The sequence below is a fragment of the Podarcis vaucheri genome (assembly GCF_965113315.1).
Source record: "Podarcis vaucheri genome assembly, chromosome: 1".
NCBI classification, from domain to species: Eukaryota; Metazoa; Chordata; class Lepidosauria; order Squamata; family Lacertidae; genus Podarcis; species Podarcis vaucheri.
In genome coordinates, this window is record NC_138759.1 from 119,410,555 (window position 1) to 119,436,817 (window position 26,263).

At 42.5% G+C, this 26,263-nt stretch overlaps 1 protein-coding gene and 1 long non-coding RNA gene across 2 annotated transcripts; both read left to right on the forward strand.

Annotated features, from left to right (window-relative positions):
- Nucleotides 1-131: 131 nt before the first annotated feature.
- On the forward strand, nucleotides 132-22,926 carry CIRSR (corepressor of RBPJ and splicing regulator). Its single transcript, XM_082210429.1, is given in 11 exon segments — nucleotides 132-273; nucleotides 3,683-3,777; nucleotides 4,138-4,211; nucleotides 4,718-4,751; nucleotides 4,753-4,809; nucleotides 5,743-5,791; nucleotides 5,950-6,067; nucleotides 17,913-18,019; nucleotides 20,217-20,302; nucleotides 22,020-22,687; nucleotides 22,690-22,926. Coding segments are annotated over 11 exon segments (1,410 nt in total). The 5' UTR covers nucleotides 132-201; the 3' UTR covers nucleotides 22,740-22,926.
- On the forward strand, nucleotides 14,034-17,010 carry LOC309525675. The gene is made up of 2 exons (XR_014216488.1): nucleotides 14,034-16,500; nucleotides 16,878-17,010. It is a non-coding gene; the product is annotated as an uncharacterized lncRNA (long non-coding RNA).
- Nucleotides 22,927-26,263: the final 3,337 nt, after the last annotated feature.

A 26,263-nucleotide genomic window follows, 5' to 3' on the forward strand; every position in this document is an offset into this window, starting at 1 on the left:
ACTCCTCCTCCAGGAAATGTCGGCGCCTGCCCAGGAAGACCCGGGTCGTAAACACGAGCTCGCCCTCCCGCGCAGCCTCGTTCATACCACGCTCAAGGAGGCAGGCCTCCCATTCCTGAGGTAAAAAAAGGGTCCGTCGTCGTCGCCGCCGCCGCCGCCCGAATTCCCCGTGGCCGAAAGCCGAAAGCCGCCGCCGCCATCATGGGGAAATCATTCGCCAACTTCATGTGCAAGAAGGACTTCCACCCGGCCTCCAAGTCCAATATCAAAAAGGTGAGGAGGAGGAGGAGATGAACCACCAGCGGGTTTCTCCTCCCCCCCCCAACCCAGCCGACACGCTTCGCACACCGCCAGTACACCCATGGCGCGTTCAGACGTGGCAGAGTCGGCGTGTATTCCTCGCTTTGGGAGGCCTCCCCCTTTTAACTTCCAGTGGGTGGGTGGGTGTGGGATGCTTTCTGTCTTCTGTTCTATAGTGGAAAGGCCTCCCTTCTGGAGGTGGGGGGGGGGCTTTTCCTTCCTCGGAGGTGTTTTGTTTTTTTTTTAATGCAAATGGCCCTCTGCCATGGGTGCTTTAGAGATGAGGGGGTTGGGCTAGATCAGTGTTCCCCAACCTTGGGCCTCCAGCTGTTTTGGGACTACAACTCCCATAATCCCTAGCTAGCAAGACCAGTGGTCAGGGATGATGGGAACTGTAGTCCAAAAACAGCTGGAGGCCCAAGGTTGGGGAACACTGGCTAGATGACCGCCGGGGGTCCCTTCCAACTCTACGGTTCTAGGATTTTGGGGGGGGGGGTTTCCTCTTAGCGGCGTTCCGTGTGCTGCGCTGGCTCGCCAGATGCAGCGTTGTCACGCTGGCCACGTGACCCGGAAGTGTCTCCGGACAGCGCTGGCCCCCGGCCTATAGATGTGAGATGGGCGCACAAACCCCAGAGTCTGTCAAGACTGGCCCGCTCGGGCAGGGGTACCTTTACCTTTACCTTTACCTTTCCTCTTAGCACAAAGCGAACCCCTCACAGCCTGGAATATTTTCAGGTTCAGGTCATCCCTTCCGTCATCCCAGCATCCGCAGCCCTGGTTTTGTGACCAGTTGAGCCATGGGACTTGGGGGGGGGGCAATTAAGAGGCAAAGTGGGGCGACTGCCTCTGGCGACAGCAGGGAGGTCATTTGAATAAAATACAGGGGAGCAGGCAGGTAAGCCACTCCCTCTGGATCACAAGATTATGGTGCACAGCATCAATTGAATGGCAATGCCCATCAACTTTGGAGGGGCCCAGCCCGCTCAAATATTTTATTGGGGGGGCCTGAAGGGAGTTGGATCCATACGCTGGGGCAAAAGATCCCAATCCCCAGCTTTCTTTCCCCTCTTGTTCCTTAAAAAAAAAAAATTATACATTTCACTGATTTTACAATCATTTTGACAATTTAAAACTTGACTTCCTTCCCCCTCTTTCCGTGGTTCCTTAATTTTTAATATCTTCTGCATATCCAAATTCACTTAACTTACTCATTTATTTATCTTCTTTAAATATATACTCTTATGTAACTGCAGGTTATTACAACAATCCTGCCAGTGTTTTTATCTGTTTGCAATTTATCTGTAAATATTCTCTTTCCCCTCTTGTTCCTGATGCAGATCCTCTCTCACCCCTTCATCCCTGGTGGGTGGGGTGGGGTAGAAATGAAACTACCATTTTGGGGTCTGCCTCAGTTGCTGAAATGTCTTGGGCTGACCTGGGTGGAGCATCTGTCCTCTTCCTACTTTTTAAAATTAAACCACCCTGGACAGAGTATGGTGCTGATAATGCCAGTGTTGCAGGTTCAATCCCTGTAGAGCAGGCGTGGCCAACTTCCAAGAGACTGTGATTTACTTTCAGAATTAAAATCTGGCAGTGATCTACCCCTGTTTTTTTAGGGGTGCAGGCTTCTTTAAGGGAGGGGAGTTCCGTTTTTGGGAGGAAGGCAAGGGAAGTTGGGGAAGTTAACTCACTCACAAAAGCGTCACTATGGATGAAAACAGCCACTCAGAGGGAGCTCCGTCTTCCCTTCCTGAGTTCAAACAATGGAGGGGACGTGGCAGGAATCAGATTTACCTACGCAGAGGAAAGGGAGCCAGAGATTGACCGTGATCTACCAAAACATCACAGGGATCTGCCATTAGATCGCGATCGAGCTGTTGTACATCCCTGCTGTAGAGCATGGGTAGGCAAACTAAGGCCTGGGGGCCGAATCCGGCCCAATTGCCTTCGAAATCTGGCCCGTGGACGGTCCGGGAATCAGCATGTTTTTACATGAGTAGAATGTGTCCTTTTATTTAAAATGCATCTCTGGGTTATTTGTGGGGCATAGGAATTTGTTCATTTTATTTTTTCAAAATATAGTCTGCCCCCCCACAAATAACCCTCACCCTTTTCCTGTAGAGGAAAGCGGCATATCCCTGCATTGGGTTGGGTTGGATCAGATGATCCTCAGGGTCCCTTCCAACTCTACAGTTCTATATGCCCTTGATGAGCGCTTAAAATATTTCATATTCTGTGCCTTGTTGTTCAGCAGGGCAATTCTATATATGCCTGTTCGAAAGTAAGCCCCAACTGAGCTAAATAGGTCTTATTCTCAAGGTTAGCAAGTAAGCGCCAATTTGATACAGGCCATTGAGAACTGTCATTGTGAAAACCGTGGGTGATGTTCATTATTACATGCAGGTACTTCCCCTTCCTCTCTGTCCCCTAAAGCCTGCCCCCCTCAATCTGCTCTTGATTGTCACCCAACTACCTGGGTCATATTGGGGAAGGGTGTACCTGTGTACCTGTGAGGCTGACAGGTGTGTAATTACATGGGTCCCCTTGGATTATTTGTTTATGTATGGGTTTTACGTTGCTTATTATCATCCACTCCACTATGGATACTGACTTTAACGTTAAGTTATATATTTCACTTAAAAGATTAATAATGGCCCTCAAGAACACTTATATCTTAAACTGGATTATATCTTAAACTGTCCCTGTCAGGGGAAAAGGCAGGGTATAAATATATGACAAAATGGTGAAGCTTAAAAGTTAACGTTTTGTCATCTTTATCTGACAATTATTTTGATGCCTCGCTACCGCTACAAACCTCCAAAAGCTGGTCATTTTACAGATGAGGACAAAATGCTAAATATGTGGTTAACACCTTATTTTCTTGGAAGTTAATACTACTGAAATAAATTGAACTGCAAAGTTAGTGTACTGGTAAGCAATTTCTGGATAATGTGGGATTTTCCAAATTCTACCACCAGCACACCAGATAGTCAAAATACTATCTAATCTCTTAAACCATGTAACTGTGTTTACACATATGCTGGCAGTGTTTCCTAATTTATTTGGATTACAAAATTTCAGTACAGAGGAGGAGGAGTTTGAATTTGATATCCCGCTTTATCACTTCCGTAAGGAGTCTCAAAGTGGCTAACATTCTCCTTTCCCTTCCTCCCCCACAACAAACACTTTGTGAAGTGAGTGGGGCTGAGAGTCTTCAAAGAAGTGTGACTAGCCCAAGGTCACCTAGCAACTGCATGTGGAGGAGCGGGGAATCGAACCCAATTCACCAGATTACGAGTCCTCCACTCTTAACCACTACACCATACTGGCTCACTGATTGGATATAAAGTGGAAATACTTATATCATATTTGTTCCCTTTAGGTATGGATGGCAGAACAGAAAATAACTTACGACAAAAAGAAACAAGAAGAGTTAATGCAGCAATACCTTAAAGAGCAGGAATGTTATGATAACAGGTGAGAAACAACATTTAATCTTACATTTTAGTAGATAAAAAACCCCTCTACTTTTGGTTTCCTAAAATCTAGCAGATATAAGCATCTCAGTTTGGGACTTCTCATACTACTAATCTGTTTCTGAGTCTCAAACTTTTATTTGAAAAATGGTAAGTTGTATTCACTGAAGCCATTGCTATTCCAGAACACTTATACAACGGTACTGTACTTCCTCTCCTTTTTGCCTTTAAACCATTAAGCCTTGGAACGTAACCCACACATAAATGGGGAGTTGTCATTTTATTTTATTTTAAAATGTTTTAGTATCTAAGACACCCATCTCTTGTTTCTTTGTGATCATTCTCATTGTTTTTTGTATAGATTGCTTATGGGTGATGAGCGTGTGAAGAATGGTCTAAACTTTATGTATGAGGCCCCACCAGGAGCAAAAAAAGGTAATTTCTAACATCAACACAAATATATAAATTATCCCTTTCTGCTGATCTTGGAACCCTGCATAATAGCTCATAGAACTTGATCCTACATTGTATCCAAGGTTTGAATACTATGAAAAGACTCTTAAAGCAGAGTCTTGGGCAGGGGTACCTTTACCTTTACTAGCTACTACTAAGTTTAATAAGATTTACTCATAAGGAAGTATGTATTACTGCAGCCTCAGCTATAAGTCTAGAAATAAGACCTTGGGGTTTACATGACTTCAAATAAATGTGCATTTTTTTAAATAAGGAAAATACTTGGATTTAATAAGTGCTCTATGATTTTTAGAGATGCATGATATCCTATTATCTGGATGTTGTCTGCAATATTGATATCTACTTGTCTTTTCTAATGTTTCGTCTTATCTTTTCCTTCTATGCTGATAATGAAACAAGAGAGCAAAGAGGTAATTTTGAAATTTATTCCCCCCCCCCAATTATATTCGGCATAAATTTCAAACCAGGTGTTTTTAACAGGACTTTATATTTGTTGTTTTTAGCAAGAAGGAGAGACTGAGTACAAATTTGAATGGCAGAAGGTAGCTCCACGTGAAAAGTAAGAATTATCCCTTTCTTATTTGGATAATGCTGTATGCAGAGTTTATTTTCAAGTATGTGCTCTTAAGTCTGAAAAGTATGTGCTCTAAAGTCTTAAGTCTGAAAAGGTTTTCCTAGTTCCTCAAGGTTGAAATCTTCTTTAAATAAAACAACAGAAAAAGGCCCTCTCAAGTGGAATTATCTTTGACCTGTTTTTCAAAAGTGGATCAACTGAGTCCTATGGCTCCTATATCAGATCTAAATAAATATAAAATCCATGAACTTGTGGAGAGGTGAATGGATAAAGAAAAATGCTGACCAAACTCAGCTGAGTAAACTTCCAATATTACTGACATTCATCACACAATGGGAAGATTCATGGAAGTATGAAAAGAGTTCTGGTCCCTGCCTCCAGAACAGCATCAGAAGGGGGTGGAGGTTGCAGCAGAATGGGGAATCGGTGGGATTCAAATCTTACTCAAATGCCTCTCTTCTCATGCAAGACATGGATCTAACTCAATGCATGTATTTATTTAAATTAGTTCTAATGCTACTTTTCCAGTTAAAAGTCTAAAAAGAAGTTCACAAATATGGAAAAACTATATACATCTTGATGACAGAGCAGAAGCAGGAGTAACAAAACAGCAGTCAAGAAAACTCAAAGCTACAGGAAATCATTAGAATATTAAAAAATAATAAACATGGTAGAAAGGGTGTAAACAACATGTTTTTTCCTTAAGTGAAACCTCCTTGACTTGCTGAACATGACAGTTTTGACTAAATAATGATGCTGTAATTTCACAAACTTGTAGAGTATTTGATGTCATTCAAACCCAAGGTTTCACGATTGAAACTGCTCTATTTTATTCTTAATTCTACATCGTTTGAATCCCCAATAATAGTATAAGTGTTGAGCTTATGTGTACTTATATATCTTCTTGTACTTTAACAGATATGCTAAGGATGACATGAACATTAGAGACCAGCCATTTGGCATCCAGGCAAGTTTTGTGCATTTCCTCCCCTCCTGTTTTCATGGTGAATTTCAAATGTTCAGTGATGTACATAATATTTTACTAGGTTTTTAACATGCAACTGTTTCATTGGACAGACGGGGATATTGAAGAGTAAAATTATGTCAACATTGGCATTGTTTCAGGTGAGGAATGTGAGGTGCATTAAATGTCACAAGTGGGGCCACGTGAACACAGACAGAGAATGCCCTTTGTTCGGCCTTTCTGGGATTAATGCAAGCTCTGTTTCCAATGATGGCTCAGGTAAGCACTTTAAATGTATTTTTATCATTCTATCAAAATACGTTTTGAAATATTTTCTCAAACCCATTCTTGCACTTGCATAGGATTTTGTTTTGAAGAAGCATTTTCGCGCCACTTCTCTGAAAGGAATAATGTTCCTTCTGTGTTTTGTGAGCCATCTGATGCAGTGATTCCCAAGCTATGCTGGAGTACTACAGTATGTTGCCAGAGGGACTGAAGTGTGCCTTGAAAAACTAAGGCAATATGCTGGGTGCATTTGTGGCCCCATGCAGCATTGATCCCCTCCCGTCACTGCCAATACGTGGGCAATGACATCATCCTGATGGAAAGCTCTTGGATTTCCTGGCACAACTCACACTACAGCTACAAGGCACAGGGGAATCCCTTAAGTACCAGGAAAGAAAGGAGGACAGGATGCTAGGAGTATTCTCTGGAACTGCACAGAGAGGATACCTGCCCATTGCTCTCAGAGCTGATTAAGAATATACATTAAAAAAATAAATGTAACAGTGCAATCCTATACTTAAAAAGCAAGCCACACTGACTTCAAGGTCCAGTAAGTGTGCATAGGATTGTGAGCTTGAGAAGGAAATGTGTAACCAGGAGCAGGGGACCAAATGAGGCTCCCTAGTCCTCTCTGTCTGGGGAGTCCCAGGCCACACCTGTCACTGGCCCTGTTTTGCACCCTGAATATTCTTGTTCAGCTAATGTGAGCTTTAACTCTGCTAATGCCTCTTGCTTGTCTAGGTGGAGAAGGGTTTGAGAAGGTGTTTAGAAACTAGCCTACTGTACAAAGTACTGTACTGTACATGCACTTTTGCCTCTGGCCCTATCCACCACTGGCATGTGGCCCCCAAAAGGTTCCCTCGCGCTCAACAAGGTTCCTTACCCCTACACAAAAGGAAGTTCTATTTGGGACACAAACACATTCCACTTGGTATCTGCACATCCTACCACATTGCCACATGCCACGTTGGTAGCATTCAGGGAACTGAGAAAATAATCTGAAGTTTTGGTGTATTGTGGACAAGTGCAAATAGTCTCCCTAAATTTATCTATCTCTTTCTTGAAACGGGTGGAGTTTTTTTGCTTCTGCCAGCAAGTTAAGTACTGTTCTTTAGTTCTCTAATATTACAAACTGAGTTGTGATTTTTGCCTTGCCTTTATTAATGGTTCAAATGGTAGATGTTCTTGTGATCAGTTCTTCAAACTTAAATACAGTGGTACCTTGGTTTACAAACTTAATTCGTTCCGGAAATCCGTTCTTAAACCACAGCATTCTTAAACCAAGGCATGCTTTCCCATAGCAGTGGGGGATTCAATTTACAAATGGAACACACTCAACAGGAAGTGGAACATGTTCTGCTTCCAAGGCAAAGTTCACAAACCAAAACAGCTACTTCTGGGTTTGCAGCGTTCTTAATCCAAGTTGTTCATAAACTAAGCTGTTCTTAAACAAAGGTATCACTGTATATCCATTCTATTTGTATAACAAATATATATCCTTAGGCCTAGGAGACTTAAGTTAAAATCCCTGCTCTTCTCTCACCTCCCCTGGTGATCTTCAGTGTTGCTATCTATTCATATCAGTGAGAGAGAGAGAGAGAGGCCTTCTTTCGCAGATTGGATTCTCTTAGGCTGAGGGGGTCCTCTTGGAGCTTTTAGAATTAAAAAGGAAACTTTCCAGTAACCACTGGCAGTGATAGTAATTGACAGTGGAAGGGAAAGGCTTCCCTGTGTACCAGAAAAGAAAGTGTGACTTTCTTTGCTTTGTAGCATTCGTGATTCAGCCCTGCCATTTTAGAGTTGTCATCAGTATTTTGCACTCAACAACTTTGATTTCTGCAATAACCTTGCATTATAGTATAGCGGTCACTTTTTTTTGGCCATTGGGCACATTTCCACTTCTAAGTGTTGTGGGTGCCAGTCACAAAGTGGCTGCCATTGGGGACATAGCACAACACAGAATGAGAGAATGTGCACTCGTTGCTGCTTCCCTCTACCCCTTCCACCAGACAACCTCATGCTTGCCAGCCGTGTCCCGCCGGTCCTGATTTTGGAAATAACACAGTACAGTCATACCTCGGGTTACGAACGCTGTGGGTTGCGTGTTTTCGGGTTGCAGACCGCGCCAAACCCGGAAGTACCGAAACCGGTTACTTCTGGGTTTCGGTGCTCACGCATGCGCAGAAGCACAAAATGACATCATGCGCAGAAGCGCCAAATTGCGTCACACGCGTGCGCAGACGCAGCACTTCAGGCTGCAAATGCTGCGGGTTGTGAATGTGCCTCTCGCACGGATCACGTTCACAACCAGAGGTATGACTGTATTGACTTTTCCACACACACAATGATGCTGTTGTTGTCTAATAACAAGTGCAGTTATTTTCCCTTACCATGCAACCACTCCACATGCACATGCAGGCACTCATCACACACCTATAGACCACAGACACAGATGCATCACTCTCTCTTTCATACAGATACACTTCACAAAGACACAGCCTGCACAGGCAGGCCATGAAGTGGCTGGAAAAGCTACCCTTGTCACTTTTGGCTAATGAGCTATGGTCTATCTTCTGCCTATCCTTGTGAATTGCTTATTAAACCTCAGCAGTTTGCAGATTACTTTCATAGTTTTTGATGTCTCTGGAGCACCCTCTGTTAAAACTCTGGAGTAAAATTTTGGGCATTGTTAGTATGTTGGAAATAATTTCCAGAGGGGTAACTGATCATCTGCAGTAAAAATAGCAAAGAGTCCTGCGTAATACTAGGCTTAACAGGTATGTTGCAGTACATAATACAATCATACCTCTTGTTACATTAGCTTCAGGTTGCGTGTTTTCAGGTTGTGTCCCGCGGCGACCGGGAAGTACCGGAAAGGATTACTTCTGGGTTTTGCTGCCCGTGCATGCGCAGATGCGCAAAATGACGTCATGCACAGAAGTGGCGAATCGCAACCCGCACAGACGCGGGTTGTGTTCTGCTCATGTTGCGAATGGGGCTCCGGAACAGATCCCGTTCACAACCAGAGGTACCACTGTATGGGTTTAGCAAAGTGAAGCTTAAAGGTCGATCAGTCCAAGACATAACAGTAGATGCATCCTGTTACTTTGCACAGATGAATGCCATATGTCATCGCAGTGTGTATGACCAATTTCTACCTAAAAGCCACTGGTGATGAATTGACATAGGAAGATAGTGGAAATCAGCACCTAAATTAAGTCAGTGAGATAGCCAGCCCATTCTCTATTGAGTCCACAGTATCAGATTTGCTAATGAATTCCAGGTAGGAAGTTTCATACTGGAGCCTCCTTTAGAGGAAAGGTGGGACACCCTCACCCTTGTCACAATCTTGAAGGTGCCATCCAGGGATGGTTTTCCAGCAAGAACACACTGAACTTAGCAGTGCTGGTTTCAAAGCTCTCTGGCTGCATGGCAGGAATCAACTACACCTGGTTCCACTCACATCCTACACTGATTTGCCCCAACCAGATGGCATCCGGGGCTGGTGGAGCTGTCGAGATGGGGAGGGCAGATTTATTTATCTCTCTTTCCTTTTCCATTACAACTTACCACCCAATCTTTCCTTTTCCATTACAACTTACCACCCGATCTTGGAGTCTCACAGTCAGCAGCTTCTTGTGCTTAAGAGATGGGGCAGAAATAAATAGGCTAGGAACAGGTAGGGAAAAAGCAAGGTTAGCAGGTAGGAGGAGCAGAAACAGTGAGGCTAAGGGCTGGGCAAGAGCTTTTTTTGTGTGCTGCACTGAGAAATGAGAGCTTTTTCTCCCAGTGCAGCACATAAACCAAACATTCTTGTCAGCGTTTCTTGTCCCTGCTTTAAACCAAAGCAGCACAGCCTGTCTGCTCCTTCTGCTGTTTTCTTGCCAAACCTCTGAAGTGGTGTGTTTGCTAAGCTGCTCTCTCTCTCTCAGCACAGAACTGCAACAGCAGCAATGTGTATCCTAAATGAATCAGAATAAAATTGTGGGTGGGTCGGGGTAAGGGGGGGAAAGAATATTTTTGAAGTACTTCTGATGTATTGGTTGTGGGTATTGATCGATTGAACAAGCTACTTTTTGTAAATTGCAGCAAATAGCTGTGTCCTGATTGGCTAGGTGTTTCCAGTCAAGGAAAGGCGGCTATTTAGAGGAGTAGTGGGTCTGGTTGTCCCTGCCTGAGGACTGTTTTTCTATAGGAAATGGCTTGCAGAAATAGGTGTTTTTATCACTCGCTTGCCCCTTTCTGGAGAGTTGGGGGGCAAGCGACAGCAGTGCAGATTCCAAGCAGAAAGATAGGCCGTGGCTGATTTTAGTGTGCAAGTGAGGGGGGGTAAAGCACTGTGATTAAGTGGGGGGGGGAGAGACTGGGGGTGTTATGGGGGAGTGGCTGCATTTGGTGGGTCGCTGCGCTTCTTTTGCCCTTCTGGACCAGCAACCCCTGCTTTGTACAGAATAGCATCAGGGTGATTGCACCCATACAGTTTAAAGCCCCTGTTTGGTGCTGATGAGTGCCTTGTTCCTTAAGAATGGGTGTCTGTTTTTAACAATACAAAACAGCACAGCTCTATACAGTAGCAGACAGAAGAAATAACATGCATTCTGTCTGTGTGGGTTTCATTTTTCCCTTTGTATACAGACCATAGTACTAATCCAGTTGGTGATTCAGACCTTTAAAAAAATATAATCTCCCCGCTTTCACAAGTCTCCTATTGAATAATATATCTTGCTGGTGAATGGAGATTATTTTTGCAATAAGGCAATTTCACTGGATGTGGTTATCATGGGATAATCACACCCCTGGGGTACAGCCTTGTCTGTAATCTCCCAGGAGTGTAATTATTTCATGACAACTGCACCCCCCCTGGTGTTGCATTTATTTCCATTATGAAATCTTAGTTTGATATATAAAGTAACTTACTTTGATCACTGGAAAGCTACATGGTAGTGTGAGAATATTCCAGCTGCGAGGTTTACCGAGACCAGCTATAAGCTTTACTACAGCCTTTACAAAGTTAAATTAGGCAATCAAAATGCTTCTTTAGGCTAAGCTGGTTTTAGATTTAAAAAAAAAAAATATTTCCCCCCACTGATTGTAACTTTCCAGGTTCATAATCAATATAAGGTAGCAATTAAATGCAAAACTCTATCAGTTGAGGTGAACTGGCACTGTGTATTTTCCTGAAGGTGTGGTCAGTTGCATCCAAAAGATCCCTAATGTTAATCTAGCTTTTTTGTCTTCTAGTTAAATACCAGCAAATGCTAATTATTTATACCATTGATGAACTATGACAAAACTGCTGGAGGGGCACAATTACTTCTGCTTCTTCTGAGGGCCAGATTGAACATTGCAAGAAACGTGTGGCTACCACTAAATATGGCTGCTGGGAAACTCGTTCCCTCTCTTCCTTCTGTTACAGTAGAACTTGCCTCATGTTAAAACAAAACAATGTTCCACATTGTGCTCTTCCACCATGCCCATTGCCAATGGGTTCTACTGACACAAAACAAGAGCAGGGAACTGCAGAACTTGGTGATATCATGGGATCAGCTTAGTTTTATCATGGGATTTAGTTTTATATTTTGTATCTTACTCTCTGTACAACAGGTAGTAACAGAACATGGCTGCCATTGACAATTGCTGCTATCTTAAAATTTACTGCCTGGCCCTCAGTCAGGGTTTGTTTAAGATTTACACCTTTTAAATATCATGTCTTCTTTTCAGATGGAATATAAATCCTTTTAATTACAGTGCGACTTGCTGCCAGGTAGATAGGTTTAGAAGTGCGATCTAGAGCAACTTCAAAATGCAGCCAGGGCATTAAAATTTAGGGTAGTTTTTTCATTCAATCCATATGTACCGTATTTTTCGGCCCATAGGGTGCACCTAGTTTTTTGGGGGGGAAATAAAGAAAAAAATTATTCCCCCCCCCCAGGCGCGGGGCTGGGGCGGGGGAAGCCCGAGCTTCCCACAACCCCAGCCCCCAGAACAGGCTGCTATCTGCAAGCCTAGGGAGCCCGGCAGGAAGTCGCGCCGGGCTCCCCCGGCTTGCGGAGAGCCGTGCGAAACCTGGGGCGTGCTGTTCAGCTCGCCCTAGGCTTCGGGATGCAGGCAGCTCTCCACAAGCCGGGGGAGATCGGCGCGACTTCCTGCTGGCCTCCCCTGGCTTGCGGAGAGCCGCGCGAAGCCTGGAGAGCGAGAGGGGTCGGTGCGCACCGACCCCTCTCCAGGCTTCAGCGAAAGCCTGCATTTGCCCCATAGGACGCACACACATTTCCCCTTCATTTTTGGAGGGGGAAAAGTGCGTCCTATAGGGCGAAAAATACAGTATGTGTCTGTGTGGTGCTATCATGGATGCAAAGCAAAATATTAACTCCAAAACAAAAACAAAATACAGTGATACCTTGGTTTACAAACTTAACCCGTTCCGGAAATCCGTTCATCAACCAAAACATTCTTAAACCAAGCCGTGCTTTCCCATAGCAGCGGGGGGACTCAATTTTCAAATGGAACACACTCAACAGGAAGCGAAACATGTTCTTATTCCAAGGCAAAGTTCACAAACCAAAACATCTACTTCTGAGTTTGCAGCATTCTTAATCCAAATTGTTCATAAACTAAGCTGTTCTTAAACCAAGGTATCACAATACAGATATCAGAAAATGTTTTAAAAACGAAGCCAACAAGAATTAGAAGCTGCAGAAATAGAATGGTTATTTGTCAGCATCGATCGTAAACTGAGGTGTGCAAAGAAAGTTTGCACACACTTGCTTGAAGAATGGCCCTATGAATACAGTGGTACCTTGGGTTAAGTACTTAATTCGTTCCAGAGGTCCGTTCTTAACCTGAAACTGTTCTTAACCTGAAGCACCACTTTAGCTAATGGGGCCTCCTGCTGCCGCTGCGCTGCCGGAGCACGATTTCTGTTCTCATCCTGAAGCAAAGTTCTTAATCCGAGGTACTATTTCTGGGTTAGTGGAGTGTGTAACCTGAAGCGTATGTAACCTGAAGCGTATGTAACCTGAGGTACCACTGTACATGTTAAACCTGTGTTTCCTATAGCTAGCCATCTGTACTTAATGGTCAGTGGGCACATGCTTTATTGCAGCAAGGCACGGAAACCAATTCCTATTTTAAATATTCTAAATTTGACAGAATTCGTGGCATAGTGAAAACTGACATCGGTTGCCCCCTGATGCGTTTCAACACACACCATGACAAAATCACTCCTAGCAAAGAAGAAAAAATGGAATTGTTCACTGTACTGTTGTTCAGTGTGCCCTCTCAGCAGAGTCCAGACTAAAAGTTTATACTTGTTTGGTTCACTTTGTTCACACATTATAGCTTAAATTAGAAAAGTTAGAGAAAGATGGCATTGACCATTTTGATGATGACATAATAAGCATAAGCAACCAGTATAAAGGGCTGCCACATGAAGATACAACCTAGAGACATTTCAAAAAATCATAATGAGGTTTTGCCACCTTACATGAGCTTGAAGGAGAGAGAGTGTGTTTTTAAATACTGTAGAGGTTTCTGATTTACAGTGGTGTCCCGCAAGACGAATGCCTCGCAATACAAAAAACTCGCTAGACGAAAGTTTTTTCCGTTCGCGATTTGCCTCGCAAGACGAATTTCCCCTATGGGCTTGCTTCGCAAGACGAAAACGTCTCGCGACTTTTTTTCTTTGACTAAAAACAAAGACATGTTTTGTTTATAAAGTTAATTTATTTTCCCTTAAATTTTTGAACTGCTCTTTACAGTATGTGACTTTAAAGAGCAGTTAATAAACTGTTGTTGTACCAAATTTGACTTTGTTTGGACTTTTTTTGACCATAGGAACGCATTAATTGATTTTCAATGCATTCCTATGGGATTTCGTGCTTCGCAAGACGAAAAATTCGCTAGACGACAAAAATTGCGGAACGAATTAATTTCGTCTTGCGGGGCACCACTGTACTTGTCATTTTCAGAATGTATCCAAGCCAGCCACTAGAGGGCAGCATGTTCACTTTTAGTCACCGATAGCAATCTTGCGTTTTCCTAATAGCAACTGAGTCTTGTGCAAAAATTGTCTCCTTCTGAGGCTTGGCTTTAAAGCTAACCACCTCAAGATGGAACTCTGCATGCAGGACTCAATGAAATCTCCTTGTCTCTCTCTCTATTCTTGACCTTCCCACTCTATATCACCATTTGTTGTCCTTGCTGAAATGCTTGTAACTACGTTTGTGTTGTCTGGCTGTACATATATTCCCCCAAAGCATCTTTACAGGTTTCCCTTGTCAGCGGGAAACCGTTTGACAAAGGAGGAGCAGGACTGGGCTTGGAGAATGAGGCCCTTCACTAACATGTCATTATAGCAGGTTGGGGAACCCTCAGTCTGCAGGCCAAATTTCAGCAAAGCCATATCCACCTGCCTTACACGTGATGACATATATGACATCAGGTGTGGGGCAGGTAAGGACAGGGCTTTGAAATGGGCTTTGTGGACTCTGTCAAAACCCCTTTGACAGCACTTCCCAAAAGCCCAGCAATCAACTGGTTTCAAGCATTCGGTGAAAGCTGCACAAAGTGCTTTGCAAGTCCCAAGTACAAAGTGCTGCATTTTGACAGGTTTCAATCACCTGACATCAAATGACTAACTAGTGAGTAGTCCCACCCTCCTGTCAGAGGTGGCCTGTGGGGATGGGGTGTGTGTGTGATAAACATCTGGCCAACTGGGCCAAGAGAGTTTCCCACCCCTGCATTATGATAACAGCCTAAATTACACTTGCTGTTACTTCATTATCTACCCCTTATGAGAACAGCTACCAGAACAAGGGACAGATCTGGAGAACCAGACTTGCCCCTCCCTCATTCTGTCCTATGCTTTGGTCATGCTTATTGTTCCTTTTTTCTACCTCTTGAAATCCAAATCTAAACTTAAGAAGCTAAGAAGTACAGAAATCGCCTTCAGTTGTGAATCAGCATGCACTTCTTGATTTGCTTAAGCTGCAATGCCACACACTGCTACCCTGTTCAGATTTCAGTAAAGAGGACAGAGTGCATTAAGCAAGATTCAAAGGCCTGTTCTTTGATATAATTAAGAGTTGCATTATTTAAAAGAAAAGTAGTATATCTAAGAGCATTTGATGTGGTTGCTTTTATACCACCTTACGAGAAAGGAATGATCTTGAGGAATAATAACATGGTTTGAAACACCAATGGGGGAGGCAACTGCCAACCTGTGTGTTTCCCAACTAATGCCCTGCGTTTATTTCAACCACAACTCAAGCAACACAATCCTATGCATTTCTGCTTGGACGCAAGTTCAGTGAGACTTACTCCCAGGTAAGCATGTATAGGATTGCAGCCTATGTGTGTGTGTGTGTATGTATACATATTAGTAGCATCTTGAAGAGCACCTCTACGTATCCGCCAAAGGATCACCCTTTATAGCAATACTGAACACTCATTTTGTACCCTCATTTTGCAAATTACTCTTTTCTTTGACATCAGCTGAATCTGTATTCTTATAATGCCTTTTTTATACATTTCACTTAGATCCTATTGAAACACTGCTTTCATTTTATATTGGACAGGGGGAGGAGAGATGTTTATATCATTCACACACGACATTGGCCTAGCAGTTAAACTCTGTATAAGTGTTCCACTTTAAACGGCATTCTTAACAACCACTAGGATTCTCAGATATCGTGCTGTTTGGCGATGAACTAGAAAAATAAATAAATAAAACACAGAACATAAGGCTAGATTACAGGGCCAAGCTTTACAGAGCAGTTAAGGTTGGCGTTTAGTGTGCTGAATTAGAAACCGTAACTGCTTCAGCCTCAAACCCACCCTACTGAGGAAATCACATACCAACAACAGCAACGTCTGAAGAGAGGGCCTGTGGTGGCAAATCAATAACCTCAAGGAAGGTGACTCGGGATGTTAAAAATCCAAAGTTCATCTTCTTTTGCGCCTTGCTTGCGGACAACTTTTATCCTTATATGATCCTATATGCACACCCAACCTCTAAGGCAGGCAAATCGTAAGCGCACTGATTTGGAAATAACTTCAGCTGACATTTAGCAAGAGACAGTATTAGCAGCACAAGAGTACTTTATGTGTTGAGTCTTAAAAATATCTCAGTTCTCTGAATGAAACCTCCAAAATCGATCTTCGATATATTATCCCTACAACTTCTGGCACCCCAACTTTCATTGGGCTGCGAGCATGCCCTTGTGAGAGACAAACATGTACCTGAGCATGCAGAGGTGTTGTGCTGTAAAAGCAGGTTGTGGGCACATTCACACAATTTCTGAGAGCTGCTTTAAACAAAAAGTTTGGCTAATAAATGAATGACAGCAGATAGAAACAGCAAAAGGTGAGAATGAAGCAGATAGCTCTGCCTAAGTTGTTACTGACAACAAGAACACTATCAGTTGGTAAGTAAAGGTAAAGGTAAAGGTACCCCTGCCCGAACGGGCCAGTCTTGACAGACTCTGGGGTTTGTGCGCCCATCTCACATCTATTGGCCGGGGGCCAGCGCTGTCCGGAGACACTTCCGGGTCACGTGGCCAGCGTGACAAAGCTGCATCTGGCGAGCCAGCGCAGCACACGGAACGCCGTTTACCTTCCCGCTGGTAAGCGGTCCCTATTTATCTACTTGCCCCCGGGGGTGCTTTCGAACTGCTAGGTTGGCAGGCGCTGGGACCGAGCAGCGGGAGCGCACCCCGCCGCGGGGATTCGAACCGCCGACCTTTCGATCGGCAAGCCCTAGGCGCTGAGGCTTTTACCCACAGCGCCACCCGCGTCCCTTCAGTTGGTAAGTAGTAACTAGCTAATTCATAGTAATGCTAAGAGGCTTCCAGTACCAAATGCAGCAAACCACCTCTTTTTTCCATAATGAATGTGCCATCATGCTGATGAGACAGAATATCATTTGGAAGTACAAATTTAAAAAATACTTATGGCTAGTGTAACATACTGGCGTTTTGCCAGGTTGGAAGAAAAAAAAACAGAATAAGAACAATTCTAACATGCAATTCCACCTGAAGAGCAAAAAGGTAGTTATAGTCCAATCCTATACATGCCAAGTATGCTGTGGTTAAGGTTAAATGTGGTTCATGTTGATACAGATATAATAATAAGGCAGGTTCCTGGGCTGGGCAAACATAGCAGAGAGGGGAAGAGAGCAATCCGATTTTTGAGCCACTAATCACAGTGAGGAGAAAGGAATCATTACATTTGTATCTACCCATAGCAAAAACTCCTTGAGGTTTTTCTACAATCAAGCAGTATATAAATTTTATGAGTGAAAATTAAATATTTAAGACATCTAATTCTTGTGATTCTTGTAGACCTTCCACAAATCATGGGCCATGTGACTTGCAGATTTATATTGTAAGCATTTTAAACAACATTTAATTTTCTTAAAACTATTTTTTCTAACATCTTTAAAGTATCCCTCTTAAAAGTATGTGTTCGTATTTATTCTTGGTATCAGAAAACATTTGTATCTTAAAGTTGGCATGGCTTTCAAAGCTTGCTTTTTTATTTTTGTACTTTTATCAAAAGCTTACAGGCAGACAATACCTAAAATATATTGTTTTCAACATGACAAAGTTACATAAGAAGAGAATCCCCTTGCACTTAAAGAAAAATGCAATTATTTTCCATCTGAATCTCCAGACTGCTGTTTTAGAAAATCATATCTGATTATTTGCTCAGCAGAAGATTATTGAGTTGATTTAGCTGTGATTTTACTTAACAAAGCTTCAACCGAATTCCCACTGTGGAGTCCAAAAAAGGTAGAGAGATATAAATGATACATTCAAACTGTGATTTTGGTGAACAGGGCCATCAATGCACCCCTCGGAGCTAATAGCGGAGATGAGAAACAGTGGGTTTGCACTGAAACAAAATGTACTGGGGAGAAACTTGACCGCAAATGATCCATCACAGGTAATGATCTTTTTATCAGTAAGCTGAAAATGTCTGTAAATCTAAATGTGATTGCTTGTGAATTGTTACTTAATGTTTTTATAATATGCATATCCATGGGAAAGCTGAATAGAGCGAGCAAGGGATGTGTGTCCTGAAACTTACTGTGTTTTCCACTTCTTCTTCTTTTTTGTTATCCAGAGTGACAGGTGTAAAATAATTTTTCCAACCCATAGTTTAATAAATGAAATCCCTCCTGTGGGTTAGTAGTGATTTAATACCTGCCAGAGGAAATAGTTTTAGCTTCTGCTACCTTTGCCTTATCCTAAGAGGCTGCCTTAGCCAGAGCAACCAGTGGATGAAGCCAGAGGGAAAATAATGAAAATGTCCTTCAGGCAATGCCATGTTTGGAAGGTGCAATCCAGAACACTTCCCTTGGGTGCTCCAGGAAGGGGATACAGGCAAGTTTGGAAAACACATAGCAAGTCAAGGCTGATGGGAGATGACAAAGGATCTGCCGCTGTGGTCTTTCCACTGGCTCTCCCCTGTTCATTGGTGGCATCCAAAGGAGACAATTGGAGCCGTGTAGGCTTGCATTTACTGGTGAGAAAGCTTTTAAAAGCTGCTTCTTGGAGGGCAGCCCTTCTCCCTCTTCAGGGAAAAGCCCCCAAGGGGCTCCATGTGGCTATTTAAAGGGAGCGCTGAGCAGAGCCTCCCTCCTGCATTCGCTCCATAAGACACACACACATTTCCCCTTACTTTTTAGGAGGGGGAAAGTGCGTCTTATAGAGCAAAAAAATACGGTAATCTCTTCTCAGACTCTTGGACAAGTTACGCATGAAGATTGCAGATCTGTGTGTTGAAAACACAGAGTTGCCCTAGTCCAGGCTTCCTCAAGCTCGGCCCTCCAGATGTTTTTTGGCCTACAACTCCCATGATCCCTAGCTAGCAGGACCAGTGGTCAGGGATGATGGGAACTGTAGTCTCAGAACATCTGGAGGACCGAGTTTGAGGAAGCCTGCGCTAGTCACGTCTAAAAAATGGAGAGCGGTTCTGATTTTAAATGTTAAAAAAAGCACACAGGTGAAAGGACGTGACCCCTGTGGCTTTTCTCCCTGTAGTTCCTCTTCAGACACTTTCCCCCCAATTGGGACTCCAGTATTAGATGTGCGCCTGGCTGAGATAAAAGTGCTGCATGGAGATAAGCCTCAGGAGGGATGAGGATTCTGCTCCTCTCACTCACACGCAACCTTTGTTTTTAAAATTGGACATCTCCACCCTCTCCTTTCTACATGCAAGTCCTGCATTTAAAGACATGGACCAACTGCTGTCACATCTAACTTGGCCCTCAGTGTGGGGTGTGCATTTTATGTCTAATTTGAGTTGTACTTCATAAAAATTGAGCTCCGACCAGTGTGCAAGAAATGTGAAACCAAAGCACATAAAAGGATCTTAAATGTTAAAATGGAAACATATCGTTTGAAAAGGGGAAAGCCTAAAATTGGCAAGTAAACTATTCAACCAGTCAATACCTCCATAAAGAGTATGGTCTTCCTCGGTTCAGAATTATTGGGACTTTGTGAATATTTATTCCCATACTGTCTCCTTTTTAGCATGACTTTACAAAGCTACTTCATTTAAGTAAATTTTAAAAACCTCTATCCAAATATGTAGGGCGCTTTGTTGTGGCATTCTTAACTCATTTTCTTCTCAAAAAAGCCATATGTTTACTCAGTCAACTATAAAATAACATGTTGTTGTCCTAATATAATAGAGTTGTATGTTGGAAGTCAAACGGTATCTGTTCCAGAAGTCCGTTTGACTTCTGAAATGTTCAGCAACCAAGGTGCAGTTTCCAGTTGGCTGCAAGAAGCTCCTGCAGCTAATCGGAAGCTGCGGAACCCAGGTCGGATGTTTAGGTTCTGAAATGTTCAGAAACCAAGGCGCAGCTTCCAGTTGGCTGCAAGAAGCTCCTGCAGCTAATCGGAAGCTGCGGAACCCGGGTCGGACGTTCAGGTTCCAAAGAACGTTTGCAAACACTCACTTCTGGGTTTGTGGCATTCGGGAGCCAAAATGTTCGACTTGCAAGGCATTTGGGAGCCCAGATACAACTATATAATAATATTCATATTGTTTGTCATGGTCATTAAGGTATAAGATAAGTGCTGCCATTTCTGTTTGTATTCCATAGCAACCTATTCCCATTTTCATTGTATAGGAATTTGTTGCAAGTGAAGGGGAAGATGATCCAGAAGTGGAATTTTTGAAATCCTTGACAACTAAGCAAAAACAGAAACTTCTGAGGTAACTATAATGCTAACAGATATAGTAGTACTTCTTTAAAAGTTACCAACAAAACACCCCAAATTTTTTTTATTTATTTACACACACAGTGGTACCTCGGGTTAAGTACTTAATTCGTTCCGGAGGTCCGTTCTTAACCTGAAACTGTTCTTAACCTGAAGCACCACTTTAGCTAATGGGGCCTCCCGCTGCCACTGCACAATTTCTGTTCTTATCCTGAAGCAAAGTTCTTAACCCGAGATACTATTTCTGGGTTAGCAGAGTCAGTAACCTGAAGTGTATATAACCTGAAGTGTATGTAACCCGAGGTACCACTGTATAATATTGGGGGTGGGTGAATCCTAAGCGATATTGGTGATTATGTACTGCACCTTTAATAAATTTTGCTCCAATATTAAATGCACCACTTTGGAGCACTTCCCATGTTTTCAGTAGAACCTCTCAAGGTTGGGGAGTTAAAGCTGAAATTCTGAAATACCTTTCCCTCTATTTACTTTGTCTATAGTGTGCTCTTAGGCCTATATATGGAGGAGATGTTTCAGCTAGTTCTTTCTAAGTCTGAATGCTGTCTTTTTATATATTTCATCAAGGGCAGACAGAAGGACTCTCTCAATAACATGAAATGAACGAATTATATATGGCAACAACCTGTAAATATGTTCAGTTGCAAAATATATACAATATGGGGGGAAATGATACTTGTTCTTACTGGATGAAATGTTAACCGAACTCCTTAATCCAGAATAATTAATGAAATTAGCCACAACAATTTTGGGAAACTAGGACTTACACATAACTGAGCCTCTTAAAACAGCAGAATGCCATTAATTATTATGATTATTATTAACAACTTTACTTCTTCCAACAGTGTTGCATTTCATTGTGGATGGAGTCTTTAAAAAATAATAATTGTTTATTACTATTGCTAGCTGCCCTGGGCAACTAGTGTCTAAAGTCAAGACTATAAAATTAAATAAAACACACTCATCTGCATGCACAGCATCTTGGTGGGGGCACATGTAGCACCTTCAGACAACAAGCAGCTATGCTTGGCAGGGAGGAAGGGATTCTAAATCCAACCCAGCCACGCTGCCTCTTCCAAACGGTGCGTTTGCACCGTCACTGATCATCAGGCGAGGCTATGCACATGCAACCATTGCTGCTGGATGGGCTGAGAATTGGGCATGCACATACAATTCCCCATCCACGCAAGCAGGATCCTGTTCCTGCGTGGCCCCTTGCTGGTTTCAGGCTTAGAGGGGAAGAAGCATGTGTCCCAGGCAGCGTGTTAGGGGGACAAAAAGCATCCTACCATATCTGTTTTTTCTATACCTGGCACTTTTGACAGGACTGGAGCCATGATACTGTGCCTCTCAAACTTTTTATAAAAAAATAATATTACTCACAGGTAAATAAGGTATCTAGATCCTAGAACACTGAAAGAAATGTTTTATTTAAAAATATTTAGAACATGTCTATTTAAAAAAAAAAAAAACAAAGCAAAACTACCTTTACGGCCCAGGTGCAAATTGCTCCCTTTGCCTCTTACATTTCATCAGCAGGTGGCAAGTTTGGGAGTAGAGTGTGTTCTTATTTTTTAAATAGTAAACTCGTCACAGTCTGATATTGCGTAAGGTCTGGCCTCTAAAATATAGCATTATTCCCCTGCCATACTTCCCTGCTTAATTGCTCTACTTTTCCATGCTCAAAATAAAAGGAAACTGGATCGCCTGGAGAAAAAGAAGAAGAAGAAGAAGAAGAAAGATAGGAAGAAAAAAAAGCAGCAGAAGAGAAAAAGCAAAAGTAAACACAGGAAACATAAGAGCAGGTCCTCTTCCCCATCCTCCAGTGACTCTTCAGAAAGCAACAGTGATAGTGAGACTGACAGCCGAGATAAAGCAGCACAAAAGAAGATGGATTCTAAGGAAAGAAGAAAAGCCAAGTTTTCAGAGGCTAGCAGCAGTGATTCTGAAGAGAAGGCGAAGACTAAGGGAAAACTTTATGAAGATCCCTCCAGCAGTCATGGTAACAAGGACAAAGATAGAGAGAAGTGTGGACTTTTAAAGCAAGATAGTTCTGGAGGAAACAACAAATGGAGCTCCTCTGAGAGCAGAAGAAAGCCCACAACAAGCAGAAATGATAACACAGACAAGAGAAGAGAATCTGAAAGGTACGGGAGCGGAAGCAGGAGCCAGAGCAAGGAGGAAAGGAGCGGGAGAGACGTTGACAGGAGGCACAGGACTTATAGCCCGAATGAGGAGCAGTGGCACAGGAAAAGTGAAGCAAAAAGCTGCAGCTCAGACGTGCGCAGAGAGCAACACAGAGAGAGCTACAGAGACAAATACAGTAAAATGGAGCGCAGAGAGAGAAGCAGGAGCAGAGAGAGGCAAAAATAGATAATGTGGGTGGCAGATGTACTGCTTGCATCTTTTTTTGAACTCCTTCAGGAAGAGCTCCTAACATACACCTCTCGTTCTTTCAGATTGACTGTTCTCAGTAAATTGTCTGTCTCTCTCACTTCAAATAACCCTTTGCATTTTGTATATATGTTGCAAACATGTACAGGCTTCAAAACGTGAAGGGATTATTAACAAAATAAACGTGTCTTCAGTTTGTGTAGGAAACCATGTGATTTTATTTTGGCGTGGGGTAAGTGGAGGTTATTGTCCCTTGTTTTAGAAATTCACGTGCAAAGGTACTTTGCAATCCTCTGTAGAAGTGGGAGCTTCACTAATAAATAAAATTTATCCTTGCTTGGTGATAGATGTGAATACTCTTGTGAGGAACGGAGCAAGGGTTCCAGGTTATATTAAATGATTCCGATAGTATCTGGGTAAAATCACTTTTACGGACAACAAAACGCTTGATTATATTTGAAGCAAGGCATTTCCCCACCCCAAGTTCCCCCTAAGAGGTCAATTTCTTAAGTTAAAACAGCACAGCAACATAGTTCCACATAAGTGTGTAGCCAACATTTTTGACCTCCTGTGGAGTATAACTTGGTCAAGGCTATCTAAGCATCTTGAGCCCTAGTTGGTACATGTTACCGCAGTGTCGAGTTATTTCTCAAGACATGGGAAGAATATTTACTGCCTTCACAGTTTGTAGATATCATGTGCTGTAGGAATGTTGTGTCAGCTCTAGTCTTAACCTTGTCAGACAGTAGATTTCTCTTTAGGGTTTGGGTTGTAGTTTTTTTAAAGAGATGTTCAGGGATGAACTACATTAAATAAACTTTGATTCCCCCCCCCCAAAAAAAAATGTTCACTTTATTCTCTGGGATATCTCTGCTATTTTAAAGGCACAGATAACAAGGGAGTTGGAAAACTAAGAAGTGCAATTGAATTCAAGGTACAGACAAGGAGTGTTTCTGCTTCTTCATTTCTGCTATAGTTCTGGTGTGTTTTTCTACCACCATGCAGAAGCTTTTGCATATCACAGAAATCAGTGTCCAGTAGAGGTGCCTTGCCTTTCAAAGCTTAGCCTTTGAGGCATCTTACACCTTCCTATGAGTGTTACCGTAAGAGATTAAAAAATAATGGAAGTATCAAATGCTAAAAGTAGGTGTGACTGCACACTGCATTAGCTTGTTAATGCTGTCATTAGAAGAAATAAACTAAATGGCACCAGGGCTGAAATGCCATGAATTCTTACTTTGAAATAAGACACATTAAATTCAGTGGCCCTTCCTAGAAAACACACATAGGATTGAGTGGTGAAAAAAGAAACGATTGCAGGATAACCCCTGAATAATGGTAAATCTAGTTCACCTAGCAGCTTTGTCATTCCAAAATTGTGCTTACATTTCTAGCTAGCTCTAGGTCAAAAGGTCCATGTGGCTAATGTAAAAATGATGTATACAAAATGGCTATTGCAGTTTACCACAATAGTTTACCATCTTTAACCCCACATGTCAGAAGCTAAAACACACAGGTTTTACAGCACTTGTGACTTAAGCTTTAGAGAGAGTACTGAAAGTGCCTTCTACAGTGATAAAGTGCTCATCAATAATGCTTCTGCATTTATGTTTTCTGTTTCTATTTGATCCAAAGATGGTACTGTTTCAAGGATATTCATTTTAAATACTATATTGGAGCGTAGAGGAAAAGGCAGTCTCTTATGCTGGTTTGCCCGATAAGATGGTCGCCGTCTCCACTAGATGCTCTGAGAAGCAATACCCTTATACCTGGACACAAAATCCCAACATCATTGTGTTCTTTGTTTCTAAGCCGACACAGGGCAAGAACTTAATATGAAGTGCCCAGGGCTTACAATTTCAGAGTTTATGCTTGAGAACAAAGAAAAGAGGACATAATTTTGGCACTAAGTCTGCATTTGAAAATGCCTTTCTGCCCAGTCAAATTTGTGACCCCACTTGGAAAGGACCTTCAGAATAACATAAGCAGTACAAGGCATCTTTTTTTCTCTGAAAAGAGCAGTCTCTCCCCACAAAAAAACAACAACAGTGGCCTATTTTGTCACACATAGAAAAGGGGCATTGGTTCAAGCCTGTCTGTGCTGGCAGCTTGCCACCCAGCTGCTGCTGTTGCTAGACTTAATCCTCCTGTGTGAGAGAAATGTGTTTTCTCTATTTTTAGTAAGCATTTCTGTGTGCTCCAGTTTGGTTGCTGTTAGGGCAGTTCATCAAGGTAAATCACAAACATGTGGCTGGATTTATTTATTTTCTCCTGTGTTTCTGGTCGGATGGAAAGGCCTTTAACTGTCTCTGTTCATTTGTCTAAACCTGACCCATGCAATGCAGAGCGGACCCTAATGCTGCTCATTGCCTCTTTTCAATGTATCTCAGACGGATGCAGTCATGAAGAATATTCAGCTGGGAAGCTTATGGTGAATGTTTCTGTGATTGTATATTTTGAGATCATATCGAGCAAGCACCTGTATCTCCAGATCAGCCTGTGGAACTTAGTTCTGACAGAGCAACAGGCGAGAGCAAGTTTAAAGCGCATCTTGCTGTTTTGCCCTTAAAACATTTTTGAATACCATTTTGAAGTATGAGCAGAAAGCTTTCAGCTTATTAACAGGTTTTTTTAAATATATATATATAGAAAGCTACTAGAATTGGGTGGCTTAAGGCAGAAGATTTGCAATCAAGGCTAAAATTTTGCCCTTGTGAACAGTGTAATATAAGGCTATGTCTATGGATGAAAACCTTTCTTGCTGCCATTGCTCATCCTTTGGGAACTCCACAATATATAAAAATCAGCTTAATTTTGCTGAAGGAGAAGCTCTAATAATCCTGAAAACCCCAGCATATAGCAAGAGAGTTTGGAAAAGCACATTAACTATACCAAACTCTCTGCCTTTTCACACATTTACCTTTTTAGAACTGCAAAGTGCTTGCTTTTTTCTGGGGGTATGCATACCCCTAAACATTTTGTGAATCTAAGTTTGGTCTCATTGAGGGGCAGTATTTCAATATGAGTAGGAAAATTAGAGTACCCCTAAACATTTTTGTAGGGGGGAAAAAGCACTGGAAGTGCACCAGATATGACAAGAATGTGTTGTTGTTTAGTCGTTTAGTCGTGTTCGACTCTTCGTGACCCCATGGACCAGAGCACGCCAGGCACTTCTGTCCTCCACTGCCTCCCGCAGTTTGATCAAACTCATGCTGGTAGCTTCAAGAACACCATCCAACCATCTCATTCTCTGTCGTCCCCTTCTCCTTGTGCCCTCCATCTTTCCCAATGACAAGAATGTACCCAGATATATATAAAAGTGTGGCTGCAGCTCCTACCCTCCGCAAAAAACAAAACAAAACAAAACCCTTGTAGAAATGCGTTGTCCCTAACCGAGTCTGTTTTGTCTCGTGGAGAATCGGGGGGAGGCAATTTGGAGAAGGAAGTTTGGAAAGTTGTACAAAAATGAACCTTAGGGCTTGCTTCTAACAAACGGTTTCTGAGTCTTGCTGCCTACCTTCGTTAGACGATGGCAAAGCGAACC